The sequence below is a fragment of the Ochotona princeps genome, chromosome 28 (assembly GCF_030435755.1).
Source record: "Ochotona princeps isolate mOchPri1 chromosome 28, mOchPri1.hap1, whole genome shotgun sequence".
Taxonomy (NCBI): domain Eukaryota; kingdom Metazoa; phylum Chordata; class Mammalia; order Lagomorpha; family Ochotonidae; genus Ochotona; species Ochotona princeps.
Genome location: NC_080859.1, coordinates 14,187,059 through 14,209,381, shown reverse-complemented (window position 1 = coordinate 14,209,381; position 22,323 = coordinate 14,187,059). Strand labels below are relative to the sequence as shown.

The 22,323-nt window shown below is 35.8% G+C and overlaps 1 protein-coding gene across 2 annotated transcripts in view; it reads left to right on the top strand.

Annotated features, from left to right (window-relative positions):
* The window catches only part of ST8SIA4 (ST8 alpha-N-acetyl-neuraminide alpha-2,8-sialyltransferase 4), an 83,148-nt gene that overhangs the window by 23,020 nt on the left and 37,805 nt on the right, over positions 1 to 22,323 (top strand). Inside the window, exon 4 of one of the 2 annotated variants that reach the window (XM_004586184.2) lies at positions 18,773 to 19,066. The exons of the other annotated variant lie outside the window; for it this stretch is intronic. Within the exon in view, the coding sequence (XP_004586241.1) occupies positions 18,773 to 19,066 (294 nt within the window). The remainder of the gene's footprint in view (positions 1 to 18,772; positions 19,067 to 22,323) is intronic. 2 annotated transcript variants of the gene reach the window in all.

Sequence of the window (22,323 nt, the reverse complement as noted above, 5' to 3'; positions counted from 1 at the left end):
CTATCCACTGGTGCATTCCTGGTAGGGCCTTGGTGGCGGCTTTAGATACTACGTAACAATGCCAGATCTTCCTCTGTGATCCTGAACTGTAAAATCTTTTGAGGTTTCCATGCCTAGACAAATGTGTTCAGCAAAGCAGTAGTTTCTCACCTGTCAGAATTATGAAGTTTGTGTCTGTAGGACATAGCAAAAAGATACTTAAATTGAGGTTTAGACCATTTATTTACAGGTGCATACATTACTTAGTTAATTGATGTAGAATTTGAAGATTTATTTAGTAATTTATTCTATTGGAAAGTCAGATATACAGAGAGAAGGAGATACAGAAAGGAAGATCTTCTATCTACTGGTTTAATACCCAAGTGGCTGCTATGACCTGAGCTTAGCCAATCTGAAGCCAGGAGCCAGGAGCTTCTTCCGGGTCTCCAACACGGGTACAGGGTCCCAAGTCTTTAGGTCTTCCTCTACTGCTTTCCTAGGCAACCAGCAGGGACCTGGATGGGAAGTGGAGTGGACAGGACATGAACTGGCACTTATATGAAATCTCGGCAGATGCCAGACAAGTATTTAGCCACTGGACTATTGCACCATTCCCAATTAATGTAAGAATTGAAAACAAATTGTGCATATTCACATATTTGTTTTCTTAGAATTTATACAATATTGAATTCTAAAATGAATAAATAAAGCAGGGCATAGATTTATCTAAATAATTTGAACCCTTATAAGACATTACAGAAATATAGAGTAGAAGGAAAAAAGGTCTTAGGGATTGAAAATTAGACTCTGACAATTCCTAAGAATTACTCATGGCATCTCATTTAAAAATCATCATTCATTCCACTGTACAATGAGACAAATTATACCAGGTGTGTCCTTTCCAGGGTATTTTTATAAACTATAAGATAAGAATATATAGTCAATAAAACTATATTGTAAAGTCACATTAAATGAATGATACTAAAATACACCCTGCTGGCTGATTTCAATGGGCCAATGTCTTTGGCACAGTATTTCCTAAGAGCCATGGTTAAAGCAGACTAGGAATGCAAATTCCAATTGTCTAGTGATAACAGAGAGCCAAACTTTCCCCAGTTTATCAAATATGTATAATATTAGCTCAGAATTATTATTATAACTGACACTAACATATTAGTCAATTATATTACACGTGAGGAAACACTCTTCAGTGCTGAGCGTTTACAAAATATGAGTTATTAAAACTAGATATATATCTCTCCTTAGCAAACCAGAGTGATACAATAAAGATATTCTACTTTACGTTGATGTATTTTCCTAAGAAAAAAGCTGATATATTTCAAAAAGAAAAAAGTGAAAGAATTGATCGGCGCAGTGTGTCCTTATAACTCAATTTTGAGCCATAACTGGTGGATAATTTATGACAAATCCTAATTCAGCCTCTTGACTGTCCATAACAATGTCAATTCCTTTATGGAAAAAAAAGACTCTTTTCCAAGAGAAAACAAAATCTCATTCTCAAGGTGTGTTTACAAAGAATGTCTTTAATTCTTTCCCCTTCCACTCAACTCAAACAGCAAATAGCAGGCAATCGTGTTCAACATAGAGAGCCAGATGTGGGACATTTTAAAGATTGTTAAACATTAGTATTATTCTAAATAGCCATTTTCAATTTTTAGAATGGTAGCAATGCTTAGGGCATATTGGTTGTATATATTTTCTACCTTCTGCTTAAAATTCTCTCAAAGATTTGCAACTTTCTATTCAATTATCTTTCTTGTTTTTTATCTATTACCTTTTATCATAAAATTCATTCTTCATGTATAAGCAGTAAAAGTATATTTTATTCTAGTCATTCACTTCTTATTTTGAAAATGCTAAATGTGAAATTTAAGGCTTGCAATATGGAATACTGCTATTTTCTGACTATGGTCTTCAACAAGCTTGTGTAAAATACTCATTATGAGAAAAGAAGTGAATAGATGCTGAAATTTTTGGAGTTTTTGTGCTTTAATTCCGTTTTCCATGTTTTTGAAGCCCATTTGTACATCTGGATTTTAGTCAATTTAAAAAAAAGATTGATTTATTTATTTTTAAAAAGGCAGATCTATAGAAAGAAGAAATGACAGAGAAAAATATCTTTTGTCCACTCTCTTACTTAGCAAGTGGCTGCAAAAATGGGTATGAGCTGATCTGAAGCCAGGAACTTCTTTTTTTTTATTTTTAAGATTTATTTATTTTATTACAAAGTCAGATATACAGAGGGAGGAGACACAGAGAGGAAGATCTTCCATCTGATGATTCACACCCCAGGCAACCGCAACGGCCGGTGCTGTGCCAATCCGTAGCCGGGAACCAGGTACAGTGTCCCAAGGCTTTGGGCTGTCCCTGATTGCCTTCCCAGGCCAGAAGCAGGGAGCTAGATGGGAAGTGGAACTGCTGGGATTAGAACCGGCGCCCATATGGATCCTGGCAAGTTCACGGCGAGAACTTTAGCTGCTAGGCCATGCCGCTGGGCCCAAAAGCCAGGAACTTCTTGCGGGTCTCCCACCTGGGTGCTGGTTCCCAATGCTTTGGACTATTTCCCCTTACTTTCCCAGGCCACAAACAGGGATCTGGAAGGGAAGTGGAGCAGCTGGGACACAAACTATCATCAATATGGCATCCCAGCATGTGCAAGACTAGGATTTAAGCACTAAACCGTTGTGCCAGACCCAATATTAGTCATTAATCAAGTGGGAAAGAGGAATTCCAGGTAATGTGCCCAGGAAGCTTTTTATAGTTGTAGGGTAAGAGTTTGGTATTATTCTAGTACGAGTTTTTAAAACAAGCATGGCATTGGCAGGTGATCATAAAAGGTGTACTGAAATGAAATGATGAAAGGCCATCAAGTATGAAATTCTGTTACGTTATAATTGTCCAAGTAGTGACATTAGACTCTGGGAGACACGTCAGTTGACTTGTTTTATTCTTCTCTGAATTGTATGGCTGTTCTTGCTATCAATAGAAGAGGTACACTGAAAGATATAAAAGCTGGAACATGTTTTACAGATGGAAGTTTTTGATGACGAATAAATGCAAGATGTGAAAAACAGGAACACTCTATCAGGAAGACACCAGAGCGGCAAGAGTGATTAGAATCAGGCCATCGCGTGAGCAGCATGGGGTGACTCAGCTTCATGTGGCACATTACAGAGATCATTCTTCCCTGACATAAAATTTTCAAAATACAGCTTTTGTTGTTGGTTTCAACTATTATTTTTTCAGTGATCAAACTCATCTTTAAATGGAAAGAGGCTTGCAAAATATACTCTGAGTGGAATCATTTTTCAGAACCTGTTGTTTCAAGTGACATGTATCACAAATTCCAATCTTACAATTTTCCTTCATTAATTCATTTATCAAATTAAAATAAAGTAGTAAATATATATACTACATATATTATATATATATATATATATATATGTATATACATATATATGGAGAGAGAGGAGAGAGACAGAGCATGTATACTTTTGAGGTTGTCCTAGTGCAATGAAGGAGGTAAATTTAGGTTTAATAATGTGCAAATTGTTTTATTTGAGATATTGACAGAGCTAAGCACTGGTGATAAGGCAGAGAACAGTCGTAAACCAGATGGTTCAGGACAGTTCCTTGAAAGGGACAGCACCTGACTAGCAGTGCTAGAGGGGCTTGGGTCAGTTGAAGAAGGTAAGGTTCGAGAGACAGAGGCCAAGACACAGGTGATACAGAGTCTCCTAGATAAACCTAATTTTTCCCATAATCTGAGGAACCATTTAGTAAAGGAATAGCATAATAAAACGTACATTTCATGCTTTTGAGGTAACATATGAATGGTGGGAGTTATACAAAGTTTGAGTATCCCTTATCTGAAATGCTTGGTACCTGCTATGTTTTTGATTTGCGGCTTTTTGGGATTTTAGAAAATTTCCATGTAAATAATGAAATATGTTACAAATGAGAGCAAACTCTAAACATGAAATGAAATTTGCTTCTATATATATAAATTAGAGGTAATCTTATTTCATATTTTAAGGTGTTTCGATTTTGCATTCCACTCCTTACAGGAAATACAGTTTGCACTCGTGGCATCATGTCACTGATCAAAATGTTTTTACCTCTTGGAGCTTCTTCAGTTTTTCATTTGCGATTGGGGATACACAGTCTGTATTATCACAAACCATATGGATGTGGAGACAGCAAGTGACAGCTGCAGTTGGGGGTTGAAGGCAAATGAGCATCTAGAAGACAGCAACAATATGGGTTGTTATGATAAATGGAGAGGGCAAATGGTGATGAACAAAATAGGCCACTTTCTAAAATGCTTAACTTGTAGGACAGTAAACGAATCCAAATTGGTTCTTAGCTTCCTAGTTCAATCAAACACACTTCCCACAGAACAAGAGGTTTGAGTGTACCCAGCAAGTTAGCAAAACAACAGTACAACTTTCCTCTCTTTCACTTCAAAATCCAGTATTTTTGATGATTTTTTTTTGTAAGCTGGAAGTAACAAAAGGGCTTAGGTGTACCCGTGTATTTACTCTGAAAAGTAAAGGGCTTTTTACTCTGGAGAATGGACACTTGTCAACCGTGGTACACTTCACATGTTGATGGCACCCTGACTCAGGAGACTGCCATCTTATCCTCTGACCTTGGAAGAAACTACAGGATATTTTTCACAGTACATGCTATCGAAACAATTTAAAACAATTAGAGAAAATGAAAACTAAAACACATACACACACATCAAACTCAATTTTGTCACGTTAATCTCCATTTATAGTCTGTGAACCACATTGTGGGAATTCCTTTATTTCACCATGAGCATAATGTGCACCAAAAAATATATTAAAATATTCTGAAGAAAAGATGAACAGGAAACTTGCTTTTTCTCTTAAACAAGTTATCAACTGAATCAGCTGACTAAAAATCTAAATCAAGTGTTCAAATCCTAGCTTTCTCTATTTATATGTTCCATTTAGAGAAATTTCGTAACTTTTCTAGTCCCCAATTTCTTTCCGTGAAATATGAGGAAAGTTATCTTCATCTTCTATTTTACTTCTGTTTCTAGAAGCAAAATGCGAGTATCATGCACAAAAGCATAATTTAGTTATCTAGTGACTACGAATCTTTATGATGGTTCAGAATGAGTTTAATTGTGATATACTCACGCTGTGAAGTCTATCTGACTTTATACAGGGAGAGTGTAAACATTTTACAATAAATGGCCACTGTTGTTATACAGCACATACTGTCCCATGAATTATAGTTAAAATTATCATCGCTGGAGAATTAAGAAATGCGGCTCTGCCGATTGGTGTGGCAGCTAAATATAGCGTGACTTTCAGCAAACAATATAAGCCACTTCGGGTTTCAGCTTCATCATTGGGTCTGCCAAGTGAGAGAGTTGAACAGAAGATCTTGTAAATTCTGTGTGGCTGTAGAATTCTGTGAGTTTGGTTTTATCAGATTAGATTCCTTTGGAACTGGTCCCATCAGCTTCCTTTGCAGATTCAATCTTTTTTTTTTTTTTCCCCTCTTGTTGCCCTATTTTATGGATAAACTTCCTTTCCAGGGTTAAGAACATGGAAGGTAGTATTTTTTACAAATCCTGATCTGGCTTTTTGTTTCCTTTTGTCCAGGGTTGTTTCTCTTTCTGATGAATGCAAACAAGTGTTAGTACTTTTGAGCAGGATAAGAACACTGCTGCTTAGTCAAACCAAAACAGAACTCAGTGTAATGATTCACGCGATGATTGTAACTGGGATGAGGTCAGAGCCTTGGAAAGTCACTGGGATGCCCCCCCCACCAAAAAAAAAGCAAAGAAGAACCAATAAATACAAAGGCTATTAGAAGAAGGAGAAGTTGTTTTCTGTCACCATCAGTTAATACAGGTTTGGAGAAAAGACCCTGGCATTTTTTTCCAAGGGCATCTTCACATTTATAGTCCACTGGTAACCACCCCAAGTTTTCCAACTACAGAAAACAATCCTTCAGCATTGTTGAACTCACAGCACTCCTGGAGGCACTGAAAAGGCTATAAACAGCCAGACAATGCCGAATATTAACAGGAACTGTATTCTCTTTTAGAGGGCGACTCACAAGTGGTTTTAGCTTTCATGTGTGGTAGTTAATCTGCCTTCTTTTTTCTTTCTGGTAGAGTGTTTTCCAGTGTTAGTCTGTGACTGTGTTTGTGTATCTGTGATCTTCCCTATCAGTTAACTACTGATACTGTCTTTAAATTGAGGATAAATAGTCATTTAAAAAAGAACTAAAAAAAAAAAAAAAAACAAGAATATGCATGGGAACATGATGCTGTTCTAGAGCTGTGTTGGCACTTGAACTCTCACATTACGTACCCTGGTACACACTGGCCTGAGTGTCCCCTCAAAATCCATGATCAAAGGCTGGATCTCAAGATGGTGATGGATCCTTTGGCAGGTGATGGATCCTTTGATGGCAGCCCTCATGGGAGATGTTTAGCTAGGCATGAGCCCAGGGGATTGTTTTTAAATGAAGGTATAACAACTTTTTCTATAACAAGAAAGAACAAGATTTGTTCTGCTGGCTTTTTTTTTTTTCACACAACCTGAGATGAAATCCATGCCCCTGGTGGGCCATTATCATTTCTTTAACAGCTATTCTACTACTTACTGTAGCAATGCAAAGCTAATTCCTAATTGCCTAAGTGAGGTTGATTTTTTTTTCTCTAGAATAAATGCTAAACTTATGGGGTCTTGTACTCTGTAATTTTGAATATTCTCTTATAGGCAACCAGTATTTCTTTATTCTTGTTTTTACATTGCCCTGTGTTTGTAAGGGAGAATATATATTTTAGACACTCCAAAAAATTGAGAATGCAGTACCAACTGCAACAAATGTTGGGTATAGTTCAACTCAAGCTCTAAATGTTTGTGAATGAAAGTGAGATTTCTTTCATTTTTCCTTTATTACTTTTCAAAGATTTATCTATTTTTATTTGAAAGGTAGATTTGCAGACGGAAGGATATATAGAAAGATCTTCCATTCACTAATTCATTTTCCAAGTGGCCACAACAAGCAGAGCTTAGCATATCTGAAGCCAGGAGCCAGGAGTCTCTTTCAGGTCTTCCGCATGGGTGCAGGATCCCAAGGCTTTTGGCCGTCCTCTATTGCTTTCCCAGGCCACAAAAATGGAGCACAATATGAAGTGGAAGACCAGAACTATACAGAATCTCTGCGAATACAAGGCAAATATTTAGCTACTGAGCCATTGTTCTTGGCAATTTCTTCATGATTAAAATGTTATTACCAATACACTGCTCCATGGATCTTCAGTATTTGAACAAAAGAGATGTGTGGTCCCTAGCAGATGGCGGTAACAGATAGGTATTGTATTTAGTAAACTTAATAAATGATCCAATAGTGCCACAGTATTGAGTTGAGCCAAAGCACAATGGTCCTAATCGATTTGAGGGTCACATTTTGTGCTTCATGTATTGTTTAGGGAAATGTTTAAAATTAGAATCTTGCAGTTAATTTTTGAGTACTGGTGTTACATTTCCCATGAATGAATGGCTTTCAAATAAAACTAACTTTTTTAGTCTTAAAAATTATTTGAAGTCTTCAAAATTCAAGCAGTAATTCCCCTAATATATTGTTAATTTAATTTCACAAGTATTTCATTGAGTTAGTGAATAATTATCAGACAGCTACTAGGTATCAATTTCTGGGCAACCTTTGAAAGTATTAGGGATACACAGATAAATGAGAGTGTCTAATCTGATTGGAGTTGGAGATCAATGAATGGGATGGGCAAGTAGAAAGGAATAACGAGGTAACAGAGTGAAAGTACCAATGGAGCTGGAAGCAAAGCCCTGCAGACAGGAAAGTTACTTATAAAAATAAAGCTAAATATCAAGGTGATCTCATTAGACATATGCCCTGGTTGTTGCAGCTATTTAAGAACTGAACCAGAGGATAGAAGATATCTCTTTGTAACTCTGTCTTCAAAAGAAGTCAATAAATCTTCAAAAAAACTAGATAAGGGAGATGTAGAGAGAATGTTCTGGAAAGTTGTAAGTGTCCTAATGAGGGATTTTTAAAAATTGAAACCTTCAAGATACGTGTTTATGATTAAGATAGAGGTTAAATAATTTACTGACATAATTTTTATTTCTACTGATTGAAGTTGAGAGGACTTTTAAAAGTAGCTAGTTAGAACAGTATCTTTCATTGTCTTTTAGCAAGTATACCAAAACCAGCACTTCATATTGTGATCAGCAACTCCACTACCTATTGGCACCTATAGGTACTTCCTGTTCCCTACATTTAAATATACACACATGAATATCTGACACAGATTTCCATAATCTTCAGGAGATTCTATTATTTTCTACTATAAGTCATTCTGTTCATTTTCATTCTTTCACAGTTGCTGAAAAATATCTCCAAAATAATTCCACTAAATATCCACTAAGGTCCATGAAGGATCCTGGCTCATTGAAAAAAATGACTGAGAACTTATTGAAAGAATAGTTTCAAGAAATGTGATGATGGGCACCTAAATTCAAACATTATCAATTATTATGAATGTGGGAATACATTTAGGAGGATTTTTTAAAAATTTTATTTTCTTGTTATTATAAAGGCAGATTTAGAGAGAGAAGGAGACAGAGAAAAAAATCTTTTGTCCAATGGTTTACTCCCAAGTGGCTGAAAAGGCTGCAGCTGAACCAATCTGAAACCAGGAGCCAGGAGCTTCTTCTAGGTCTCCCATGTGGGTGCAGAGTCCCAAAGTTTTGAGCTCTTGTCCACTGCATTCCTAGGCCACAAGTAGGAAGCTGAAAGTTAAGTGGAGTAGCTGTGATGTGAATCAGCGTCCGTGTGGGATCCTGAGGCATGTAAGGCAAGGATTTAGCCATTGAGCCATCTCACTGAACAGGAAGTATATTTTGAGACTAATGTTCAGGGTTTAGGAATGAGCCTGGCATGAGGGCCTCTTAGACAAGGGAAAATATGACTCTGTTACAGTCAAACTTGAGAGTTGTCCCTTAAGAATTAAATATGATGAAAGAATGTGAATTTGCCATGGACTGTTCTATGATATCAGAAATCAGAGGTGTTTATTTTTCTAGACTCACATAATAGTTTTCTGAGTGGCTGATTGTTTTCAGAATGTTTAAATCTTCTGGGCATCACACTGACTCTTTCTGACTCAGTATTGCCTAAATCATATATATTAAGTTAGAAAACAGTTCCACCTTGGATTGCAAAAATCAGGGAAAAGATATGTCCATATGAATGATAGAATCATTTCAAAATATTCTTAAATAAAAAATTAAATGTCAAAGTAATGTTTCTGTGAGGAGCTTGATGGTATAATCATTGAAGAGAACACAAAGATATCTTTCCTACAATCACTACAAGGACCTCATTGTATATAGTTTACTACATCATGAACTGCAGAGAAATACAGTATTATTTTTCTGCCCTTGTTTTCCAGCATGGGCGATTCAAGTATCAATAGTAACATTTCATAAATTCTCATTCCTTCTTAGATTCATGCACACTATGATTGTTAAGGACATACATACATGCTAAATCGGTTTTTTACTTCCGTAATGTAGTAGGTAACTGCTCAAAAAACACCTATGTTAGGAAGAAAGGTCAAGGGCAGTGATGAGTCAGCTCTTAGCATTCATGGGGATTGGATGGTGTTGTATTTGCATATAATCTGTGATCATCATCCAATGTACTTTAAACCATTTCTAGAGCACTTAGAGTATTTAAACAATGTGAATGCTGAGTAGAAGATTGTTATATTGTTTAGGGAAATGTGGTCAGAAAAATAGTCTGTAGACACTTTTTGCTTTGTGTGGCTGGTTGATTTATGGATACACATCTCTGTATAAACATCTATATATATGTGCATACATATGTATGCACACATGTATAGATAGATTGATAGATGGAATTATAGCATATCTGTAACTTATGAAACAGAACGTGGCATTTTAAACTCTATATTTATTAGAATGAAAACAAAGTCGTCTACTTTGTAATAGTAATTAGAAGAAAACATATTTCACATTAATTCATTTAAGGTGTCTCTACTTTTTCCATATAATATATGTGAAGGGAAATGTGAAAATGAAACATATAACTGATCAAACAATAGCCTGCTTAACATTAATTTTTCCATTCATTTTGTATATGTTTTGCCAATGTAATTACATGCAAATGTACACCACTGAACTTGACCGTGCTGTAGATAAATTATAATTATTATAAAAATCTAGGCAAGACATAATTAAATTTGGATAGTAGCAATGAAAGTAAGAATGGTCATATTTGTTAGGAGTAATGCTGTGTGTGAGACTAAATTCGGTGACCAAAATGATATAGAAAATATCCGAAAGAAAAAAAAAAAACGTAAAACATGTCCCAGATTTTCTTTTTCTGTTTTGGAGACACAGTGTTTGAAAATAAAAAGAAACAAGCAGTTTCTGGAGGATACAAGAGAACCTACAATTACTGATTTTCATCTTGAAAGTGCTGACAAGGGGAAAACTATTAAGGTTCAGTAACTGACTATAGAAATAAGAGTGTGGCATTGAAACTCAACAAGCTGTGGAGGAACTGAGTCTACCCCAGAGGCAAAGTGATTGCCACCAATTTCTGGCAATTAAAGTTTTTCATGATTAATAATTAGTTGAATAGCTGATATATTTTGGAAACCACTGAATAGCTGACTGACTGCTCCTGTCATTTGATGACATCCCATAAACGCATGGAAAGGGTCTCTAACATTTACCTCCAAAAGCAAAAAATGTAACAGATGTTTTCATTCTTCTCTTCCTGACATGAAAAGAATGGGAAATTGACCCAAAATAACCAAGACTAGATTTTTCTCATCATGGCCTTATGTTTAAGGAGATGAGAGTTAATAAAAGTCCAGCCATGCCCTAATAATGAGGGATATCTCAGAACTCAATGGCAAGTTAACAGACTCAGGCCATTATCTTACTAGAGAATTCTGTTGCACAGACTTCTAAATTGGCTGAATTTGATTTCTGACTGTAGAGAACAAGTGATCAGAGGATTGAAAAGTAGAAGCACAATAAACTCTCATCACTGAAATCTGCAAGGTCCAATATCATGCAAAATCCATTTAAAAAAGGAAGATTTTAAATATTGATGGATGGAATAACAGACCATGTAATATATAGTTAATTTGTATAAAATTCACTGACATTGCTACTTACTGATTTTAACAAATAATGGACATATATTCACTTGACATAATTAGTGAGCATTCATTATAAGAGTGTTAGGCAATAGGAATGCTGTAATGAAACAACTAAATTAGCTCCTCACACTGGGAGAACCTATCTTAGATTTTGCTATTACTGTTTACAGTTATGTTGCCAGCACCAGGTAGTGAAAAGTGGTTAAAATTTCTGCTATTCAAATATCTTTAATATCCCTAGATTTTAATATCCCTAGATTAACTTACTTTTGAAAATTTATTTATTTCAAAGTCAGAAAAACAAAGAGGAAGAGATGTAGAGAAAGAAGAAGATAGGAGAGAGAAATCTAATATTGGCTTCATTTCACAAAGTGACTATAATGGGCTGGATCAGGCTGCAGTGAAGAAGTTGGAACTTGCTTCAAATCTCCCATGGCAGTGCACAAGCCCGAGAACTGAGCCTTATTCAGCTGCTCTCCGAGGCATCGTAGCAGGGATCTGGATAGAAAGTGGAACATCCAATCACCTGTTTGTGATGCTGGTGTTCCAGAGAGCAGCTTCATGTACTGTGCCACAACACCAATTCTATAGACCTTACTTTTAAAAATTTCAGTTGCCACTTTAAAAAGTACACATTTTTCAGAAACTATGTGATGTTTCACAATTTTATACATAATGTACATATATATGTACTATGATGTCCAATTTAGATAAACATATCTAACTCTTCAAACATTCAACATTTTAAGATTTATTTTATTGGAAAGACAGATATACAGATAAAAGGAGATACAGAAAAAAAAAGATCTTCCATCTGTTGGTTCACTCCCCAAGTTGCAGCAGTGGCTAGAGCTGAGCCAATCAGAAGCCAGGAGCCTGAAGCCAGGAACCAGGAGCTTCTGGATCTCCCACGTGGGTGTTGGGTCCCAAGACTTTAGGACATCCTCTACTGCTTTCCTAGGCCAGAGACAGGGAACTGGATCAGCTGGGATGTGAACCAATGCACATATGGGATCCCAGTGCGTGCGCAGTGAGAATTTGGTCTCTAGGTACCCTAACATTTTCTTTTTTTCAGAAGAGTTATTCATTTATTTAAAAGGCAGATTTGCAAAGAGAGAAAGATAGGCAGAGAGAGAGAGACAGAGAGAGAGGGAGAGAGAGAGAGAGAGATTATCCTCTACTGGTTCATCTTGGAATGAGGTATTTTCTCTAAAATCTAAACTCTTTCATAATAGCTATGCAATAGAAGGAAAACTTAACCAATAATTCCATGTTTGTTTTGAATGAAGTGTAAGGATGACATAACCTTATGAGTTAATATTCATCTTTTTCCTTTTCTAAAATGAGTCTGATTATTTTTCATTCTGCGATTTTTCTGGAAATTATGACATTCTTTTTCCCACCCTTGCTACAAACACAAACAAATCTGTTTCATCATTATTTCATGATGTATGTCATTTATATTTACTTCTGTCTAGTTGAGGATTTGACTAACTGTTCTCTTGGTAGCAAATATCAAGTGTGCTGTGTATGGAGTTCTGTGTGCATTTTTGTATGTCCATCTGCTGCATAAAATTAATTTTGGGGGATAGTTTTTCATCGTTATTTCTTACTCTTTGCTACACAATCATCTTCTAATCCATGTTTTGTGTTTCAGGAAAGCATTTTAATTAGTTAACACTTTTAGTAACACTTTCAGAATATTTATTGTCAAACGGTATGAAACGTAGAAATATGATTGTGTTTTACATGTTTAATCAGATACTTTGCTAATATCTGCTCAGGATCAGACAACAACCTGGCTGAGTAGTCATGTAGAGTACACTACATTCTGTTAGCCTTAGGACTATATCCTCTGGACAGGTGATAAAGCACTCGTTCACTGCAGAAAGTTTGCTGTGAAGGATCAATATGCAGACATTTAGCCTAGTTATGGAGGAAATTTCATGCTTGAAGAGCTTTGGCTTAAGCTCCTATCCTAGAGTCATTTTGAACTAGGTTATGTGTTTCTTAAACCATTTTCCCCTTGGCACGTGACTCTCTCACTGTGCCTTACTTACCATACAGGTAGAGCTAATACTACTTCTTACCTCAAAGTAAAAATGATTGGTTTTGGGTCTATTTAGTGCCTACTTCCTTCACTTCAAGAGGATTGCAAAGACTGATAACGGTTCATATTCCAATTCATCCAACAGTTACAAGAGGATGATCACAAACTCTTGTGTAAAATGATTTTCACAAACTTGACTCTCTTGGCTCTCCAGACTGAGGAGTAAAAGACATTAGAGAATCCAGGAGCTTTCTCTTGGAGCAGCCAAGATAAGGGCTCTTCTGCTTCAGACTGGATTAGCAACGGTCGCCCCACTGGTAGTGATAAGACATTTCAGGGCTCATTCAGGGAAAGAAAATTCACAGTTAAAGCCTCCAAATGAAACATAGGACAAAACTAGGTGTCTGGATCTTGTTTGAATATTAGTCAAAGATAGAGAGAGAAAAGATTCTTTAATCCACTGAACATTGTTCTGTATACATTTAATCTGTGTCGTAATAACCTGCAATGATCAACTGGTTTTCCTCATTTGGTGTCTTAAGTGGCTAACTGTTTTTACAAACAGCACTAATACATAAAGTATACCATCAAGTGAGTTTAAACATGACTAAATTAATAAGCATTATCCTATTTATGTAATAATGACTTCTGTTAAGATTGTATATACATAGAAAATTATATTGTTATGAAATCATGCAAATAATGTCAGAAGCATTGTTCTGAACACCTCATTTGTACCGTTTGCAGAATAAACTCTCCTAAATGCCAGTTGAGTAAATGAAAATAAGACTTTCTAGTTCCTTAAATTATTGAGCTGTAATTTAAGGAAATTGAAGAGAATATTGAAAAAATATCAAGAAAATTTCTCCCTGGGAAATTTTGTGTTCATGAGTCATTTATTATTAAATAAGCATCAACTCACCTTATAAATTTTTAAATAAGTACTTTTATAACCTTGAAGTAAGTGAACATACCTAAGAGTCTGCATAGGAGGAATATTGAAAAGCTATCACATGTGATATGAGATCACAAGAGAATCAACAGATACAGAGCACAGAAGGGGCTGGCTGCATTTTTTGCATCTGTTTATTCAGTAATGGACAATTAGGAAAATACACTGAGAACTAATGAACTTTCAGCAAATAGGGGTTTTAGTTAATGTATTTCATTCTGTACAGCTGTTTTCCTGTCCCTGATATGCAAAAATTATTTAGAGGACAAGTATGTATAGTTCAGTGGCTTAAGAATTCAATTGGATCACCTACACCCCATGAATCAGAGTGACTGGGCACAAATCTTGGCCCTGCTACTGCCTGCTCCTGCTAATAGGTAACAGGGTGGCTACAAGTGACAGTTCAGAATTGAGTCCCTGCCACCCACTAAGAGACCTGAGTTGAATGCCTAGCTCCTGGTGTCAGCCTGGTGTAGGTCTAGTTTCTGCAGGCTGTTGGGGAGGGGGGCAAAAAAGAGAATGGAGGGTCTTTCCCTTGGGCTGTATGCCTCTGTGTGTTTTTATGTGTGTCTCGCTGTGTGTGTTCACATGCATAAGTCCCTTTTCTTTTTTGACTAAAATAAATGAAAAAGTAATAAAAAGAAGTTGAGCCGCAAAGCAAGGCATTTTATTTGGTCCATGATAATGGGCTTAAATGTATTAAGTATTCATGTACACATAGCACTTTTGACTCACAAAAAAAAGTCATTTAAGAATTGGTCGTTTTTAAATTTAAGAGATTTGAGAATAACATGAGTTGCCATGCACCAATTTATAAACACTTGAGACACACACTTGCCAGAAAGTTGAAAATGTTGTGATTGCAAATAGATTTGTAACCTTGCTCGGTCAGCATTATCGCTTCTGGGAACACTCTAAAGCTCCCAAGCCCACAGGACTGAGGGCTGGAAGCACAGCTGGGTGATTACTTTGGTTTCTTGATTCTTTTCCTTGAATATGTGACATCCAGGCAATTATATCATTCAATATCTGACTCAATCACATAGTAATTTCCTGGCCACATATGGAGATGCTGTGACTCTTTCCTTTGAATGAATGAAGCATACACATAACTCCTGGAACATGAAGAAACTGCACTTTTAGATGTAGCATCAGTTGTGCTATATGATGTGTCTTTTCTTGTTGTTTTCCAGTGGCTCAGTTACCATTCGTCACAAAACTGCCCAACACTCCACAGATGGACTTACTGCTGCTTATTTCCAGTAAACTCATGTAGTGTCTGTTCATCACGTCAAATGCCTAGATTTGTCTTCTGGACAAACCATATTCCTCCAAAACATTCTGTTAGCTTTGTTTGCTTCCAAAATGGAAAGTACCTGCCTTTCTAACCTTAGCCTTAATGTATGGATATACTCCTAAGGGATACAGAGAGTCATTTTTCAGAATAATACTCAATTCTAACAGTGAGTGTTGACAAAAGATGGAGTAAGAAGTAGGACTCTTAAATATATTGTAAGTAAAGCAAATAAAAGTGTAGAGATAGTCTATGATTTCTTACTTAAAAAATACACCCATATGAAATAATATGTCCTGTGTTTGAACGGGTTAGTTTTGGTGAATTTATAAGTAAAGACAAATGAATATAAGTATGATTTCTCTTCAGTGGGGGTCCTATGAAGGAAGCTGCTGAGAATTGTTATAGTAGGAAGTGATGTCTAAATCTATCTCCTTAGACAGGACTATATTAATTGTGATGTTTGATAAGTGCTTGCCATGCTTGTCTGTAGATTTGTTTGTGATAGAGATGCCAGAATGCACATTTACCCACATTATCAAAGTTCATGTTATCATCAGCTTGATTAGTTTTTTTTCCTGTCATTTAAAAATATTTTATTTTGTTTTATGATACAGTTCCATTGGCCCTGGGCTTGCCTGTGTCCTTCCCCCAACCCCACTGATTTCCCCTCTAGTTTTACAATGGATGGCCTTCATGAACAGTCACAAGTCCATCATGCTGCTATTGAAGTGTTTCCTAACAATGTAGGCATGGGTAATGTCAGAGAGTCCATCATCTTACTGTTAGGATGTATTCAGTTCTTTCACTGGGAATCCATCTTTAATCTGCATGCATAAAGACATACAGCACTTTGTCTCCAGTTATTAGGATTCAGATCATTTTAAAGATGTATTCATTTATATTGGGAAAGCAGATTTATAGAGAGAAGAAGAGAAAGAGGGAAGGATCTTTAATCTGTTGGTTTTCTCCCCAAATGGCTTGCTTCTGGAGATGAGCCAGTTAGAAGCCAGGAGCTGGGAGCTTCTCCGGGGTCGTCCATGTGAGTTCAGGATCTCAAGGCTTTGAGCCATCCTCCATTGCTTTCCCAAGTCATAACCAAGGAGCTGGATCAGAAGTGGAACAGCTAAAATACAAACCAGTGCCTCTGTTGGATACTGGAGCTTGCAGGTAGAGAATTAACCAGTTCAGCCATGGTGCTGGCATCAGGTTTTAGATCATTTTATTGCTTGTTTGGGTCACATATTTTAATGCTTTAGAGATTAGCAAGGTCTAAATCTTCATGACTCCCCACAGTAAAATGATTCCTTTGACCTTTGTGAATGCATGGTAATTTTTTCTCCTGTTAGTTTAATCCTTGGTGTCCTTGCCATGATGGAAAAAAATAAAATCTAAATTCAATATTGGCACATCATAGGTAGAAACAAACAGATACTGTATCACAAAACAGTGGAATAATTGAGATACTTAAATTGAAAATGTACTAACATTTAATCTGCAATTTCTTCGTAGTATCACATGTTACTATCTGTGACTTTTTTGCTGTAACAGGAGCTCGCTCCATCGAATTTGCTTAATCAGGTGAAAATGAAGATTATTGTTATAGCTAAATGCTTTGAGAGATCTAGGAAGTAATAAGATAAAGTAGGAAGAAAAAAAATCACAGTAAAGAAACCAGTATTTCTAATAGGAGAACCTGCTTTTACTTTTTAATTAAAATTTAAGTTAAGAAATGATACGCCAGAAAGAACTTTCACAAGGTAACCAAATGGCAAAGTGAAGGAACACAAAATCAATTTGTTTGTTCCTTATCTTCAAAGTCTTCTGGAAGAAAGGAGAGAATATCAATTTCTCTTTCTTACACACGCACATATACACATGTAAAAGATTCTTTTTTTTTTTCAGTAAACACTTGCTTACTACATATATAACCTAGGGAAATAAGCACTGTGGTGCTAAGTCACTGTTTGGTTTCCCATAACCTGTAACAGTGTGCCTTGCTTGGTTCCTGTCTCCATTTCCAGTTCAGCTGCTGGGTAATGCATCTTGGGGGCAGCAATAGAAAGCTCAAGTACTTGGGTCCCTGCCACCCACATGTGAAATCTGTATGGAATTCTTGGTTCCTAGCTTTAGCCTGGCCCACATCTGGCTACTATAAGCATTTGGAGAGTCAAATGACAGATGGAAGATTCCTCACTCTGTTTTGTTCTCACTCTTTCTGTTGCTCTGTGTTTCAAATCAACAAGAATAAATAGTTTCAAAGGTATAACTCATCCTTTCTTAATGGAATTCAGTTTCAGAAAGTAAAATGAAAAAAAATTTTAAGCCAAATCGTTTAAGCCAACTATGCAAGATCTATGTGACAGAATCAAAGAAACATCACAGATTGTTTAAAAGAAAAACTCAAAGTCAAAAGCTTTGTTAAAATACAAAGTTGAACCAAGGCACATGAATGAAATCAGATCGAGACAGTGTTAAGGTTCAGTGGGTCTGGCGAGACAGCAAGACGAGGAGTCTTCTCCTTTCCACACATGGCTTCCCTTAGCAATTCACGTACCCTAGCACATAAGCGTATGTTTAGCTAATATTCTAGCACTTTAGCATTAGGCCGTTGGGAGATTTATTCAAAAGGAGCAAGAGTGATAGTTGATCTTACAGTAAGAACTTTCTACAATTACTTAAAATATTTAAATGCATATTAAATATGCCATGTCTGTTACATATTTCTTTACCATTTTTTATCTCCAGAAGGCATTTTTGAAGGAATTATAGGAAAATACTGTAATAAATTATATTTTCTCATAGACAGCATATAAGTAATATTCATGTATTTATGTTTTCCAAACACTTGACAAGTGGTGTAGGCTACCAAGTCTGTTGCATTATACTTACTCATGAAGCTGGACATGCTTAAATTGCCTAGGGCCTAGCTAAATAATCTGGATGATATACTATTATTCTCTCTACTATTAATTCATAGCTTGTAGTTTTGTGAAGATAAAAGCAAAGTGTACACTTAAGCAAAGATTGCACTATCATATGTGACAATTAGAGACTTATTTACTAAATGCAATGATCCTGTATGTCTGGTGAACTATTATAAAAGTAATTTTGCTGAGAAGATGATCTTTTCTAATCTGCTGAAAAAAATGTAGTAATTCCTCATTCTTTTTTTCATGCGCATCATTTTGTGAGTGGATATTTCATATTTATTTTTCATGTGTCCATTAATGTTTCCCTCTTCAGGTGTAATCTAGCCCCTGTGGTGGAGTTTGCTGCAGATGTGGGAACTAAATCAGATTTTATTACCATGAACCCATCAGTTGTACAAAGAGCATTTGGAGGCTTTCGGAATGAGAGTGACAGAGAAAAGTTTGTGCATAGACTGTCCATGCTGAATGACAGTGTCCTTTGGATTCCTGCTTTCATGGTCAAAGGAGGAGAGAAGCACGTGGAATGGGTTAATGCATTAATCCTTAAGAATAAACTGAAAGTGCGCACTGCCTATCCATCATTGAGACTTATTCATGCTGTCAGAGGGTAAGTGACTGCAAAAGACCAGGCTGTCCTTGGCACAATGGAATACATAACTAACTCTTTTTCCTTACCCAGGAAGGAACCTCAGTAAAATCTCCAAATGGTTACATGCTTCCTTTATTTTGCAACAGCTACTCCATTCACATGATCGAGTTTTGTTTGTATACCATATTATTTTAACACATGCTTTTCATAAAAAAAAGTGATCTGTTGATTTTGGCGTTTATTTGTGTCTGATCATGAAGAACTGCAGATTGTTAATGCTTTCAATGCTAAAGAAAAATAGAATTCATAGTACAATTGATGAATTTTGGGTAGGAAAACTCCAACAGAAGTGCTAAATGGCTAGTGGGCAAGATTGTGCAAGCATAAATGTTAGATGTATTTAAGGAGCAATTAAGTCCCATCTGTAGCTAAGAAACTTACTGGGGAGAGGGAAAACTGGCTGAGATAATATGCCTTAATGTTACCTCCTTCAAAGTCACAGATGCTATTTTTATGAATTAACATTTCCCTTTTATTATCACAAGCACAAGGGGGAAAATGTTAAGAAATAAACTCTTAAAAATGACAAACGAATAAAAGGCGACTTTCAGTCATGTAGATGTGTAAATGTGTAAAGTGATTAACCAACAAATAAACAAGTATGTGTCTATATTGAACAAAGATTGAGTGACAAACACTGTAATACCATTGCTGCCTGTAAGCTATGTCTGTGCTCTGTGGTGCAGAGACGTACAGAACTCACCAAAAGCCCAAGGGCATATATCGTGACGGATCTAAATTTTTCAAGTTCATATAGACAGCTAAAATATGGATTGAATGATTAAACTGGATTTTAGATACAGCATAGCAATTTTGAAGTAAAAACTACATTAATAAAGGATGAGAGAAATGAAGGATGGAGGGAGGGAATCAAACAAAAAATGCTATTGCATCACTGCAAAGAATACAGCAAAGAAATATTGAAGGACACAGTAAGTATAAGGAATAATGGAATTCATATACTGCATTGGAATTAAAAGTTAGAAACATACAGTAAGATATGGTGGAGAAGGAAAATCATTTCATCTTTTGTGAAACATAATTAGATGTCTGAATTTTGAAGCATAATTCTAGTGATGGAAGACAGCTTCTGACAAGAAGCGATATGCATAAAATCAGCTCGTTTTCTTGATCAATTTACCACAGGAAGATAAAGCTGTAGGGTGGATTGAGTGGACATGGAAATGAAGACAGTCTAGAACACTAATTAAATATGACAAATACAAGTGCTAAAACGAAAGGGTTCCCAAATCCAGGGTCAAAAATAATTTGCTTCATAAACTACGGTTGGGGCTGAAGTTTTGTTATTGACACACGTCTTGTGAAAGAATTTGCCAGATTCTGTATAAATTTCTGGAGACTTTCTTGAGGTCTTCTGCCTACAACTAAATCATACTCTTTTAATTAAGCCATGTTATTCAATAGGTATTCTCTAGGTTTCTGACAGAAAGTTTTCATAGAATAAGATAAAATACATGGGTTTGCATAATAAGTCACTCACTTATTTTTGTAAGTTAAAAAAATTCCTGGTAATCACAACTTAACTCATAACACAGAGTGATTTTACAGACCATTGTGTTAAGAAAACACTATTTTCTTTGCCAGACCAATATTCAGTACCATCTGATTCATACAAAAATGTGAAGGCATCACTTTCTTGTCTTCAGCAAACACAACCTTCAAAGATAACTGAATAATATTAAATAAATAACTGATATAAAATTAAATAAATCACAGATATTTTAAAGTAAGCACTTAACTATAGACACAAAAGCACATTTTTTAATATTTCCCTGAATAAGTAATGTTAGTCCCTACATTACTGTTTTAGTTTTCAATGCCAAAATCAAACTTGGAGTTTCCCATCAGTTAGAATACATATACAATTATATGTAATTATGAACAGGAAATTTATATAGACTGTTATGTATTTTAAACAGAAGAATTAAATATCACTTTAGTAATTTATCATAAATCTTCTATGTGCTGTCATTTTTCTTGCACAACCGTGAGTTTATCATCCATTTCACTACTTCCTAAGTCTTTTGTTCTGAAGTGTCACAGTTGAGCCTTCTAACCACTGCTGGAGGAATGATGCACGTTCTTCTGTTTACTGAACTATGGCTGTTTCTGAAGAGGCTCATTCTGAGTTCTCCAGAAATAACACACTTCACCACTTGCATGCTCTCACACATCTGTTTATTCACACTGTAAATGTCAGTCAACTAAGTTCTGAACCATAACCAGGGACAGAAAAAGTAGCCCCAGAATGGCCTGTGATCTTCCCACTCAGATCAATGTATGTCTGGAAGGTACTTTCATTTATGGAGTTATTGAAGTCATATGTTAATGCATGCAATATTGCATTTTGCCATGATATGTGCACTCTGCAAAGCTCCTAGAATTCTGGAAGAAAATCAGGAAGTGTGAACAATGATGAAGCAAAGATTGACGTGAAATGAAAGCAAGGGCAAACTCCCCCAAAGGCATGTTTTTAAAATATATGTTTGATTTCTCCTCTGATTTACTTCTCTGAAATCCTGTGGTTGTAAAATTCAACAAGGTAGTTTAGAGAATTTCATGTTCTCTATTGATTACTGGAATTTGCTGACGTTCCTGGAAGGTCACATAGCCCAGGACATACATTTTAAAGGTAGAGATAATCAAGATGCTAAAATTTAAAGATGTTTCCAAGCACTATAACTACAAATAGAAAATTGAAGTGATTTATAAGTCATGGCTCTGAATACCAGGAGGATAAGGTCATTAAGATGGTATTTCTTTCGGTGAGACTTCATCATTTATGATCTTTCCACTCTGAAAATTATGAAGCCTTACTAACTTTAAGACCTAGTTAATTTTAGGGATTTTTAATGCTCCAAAAATTAAATCATCAGTTACAAAATTCAGACACTCTAAGATTATCTTTTAATGGATGGTCATTCCTCAAAAGTCACATTAAGCAAAATACCAGTGGAAAACGAATAGCTAGATTTATAATTTAAAAGCAACCTTGCAAAATAACGAAAGAATCATCTCATGGGGACAAATAGAATACATAATTGCAAGTTTAAGAGAATGCATTAAATTGAGGGGGTATTCTAATCTTTGTATTAGTATTTCTTCAGAAACTACTTATAAGCAACATTTCAACATCATTTTGCTGCTTTCCTTGTCAAAAGATAATCATCCATAAGATTTCTTGAATGAAGAGA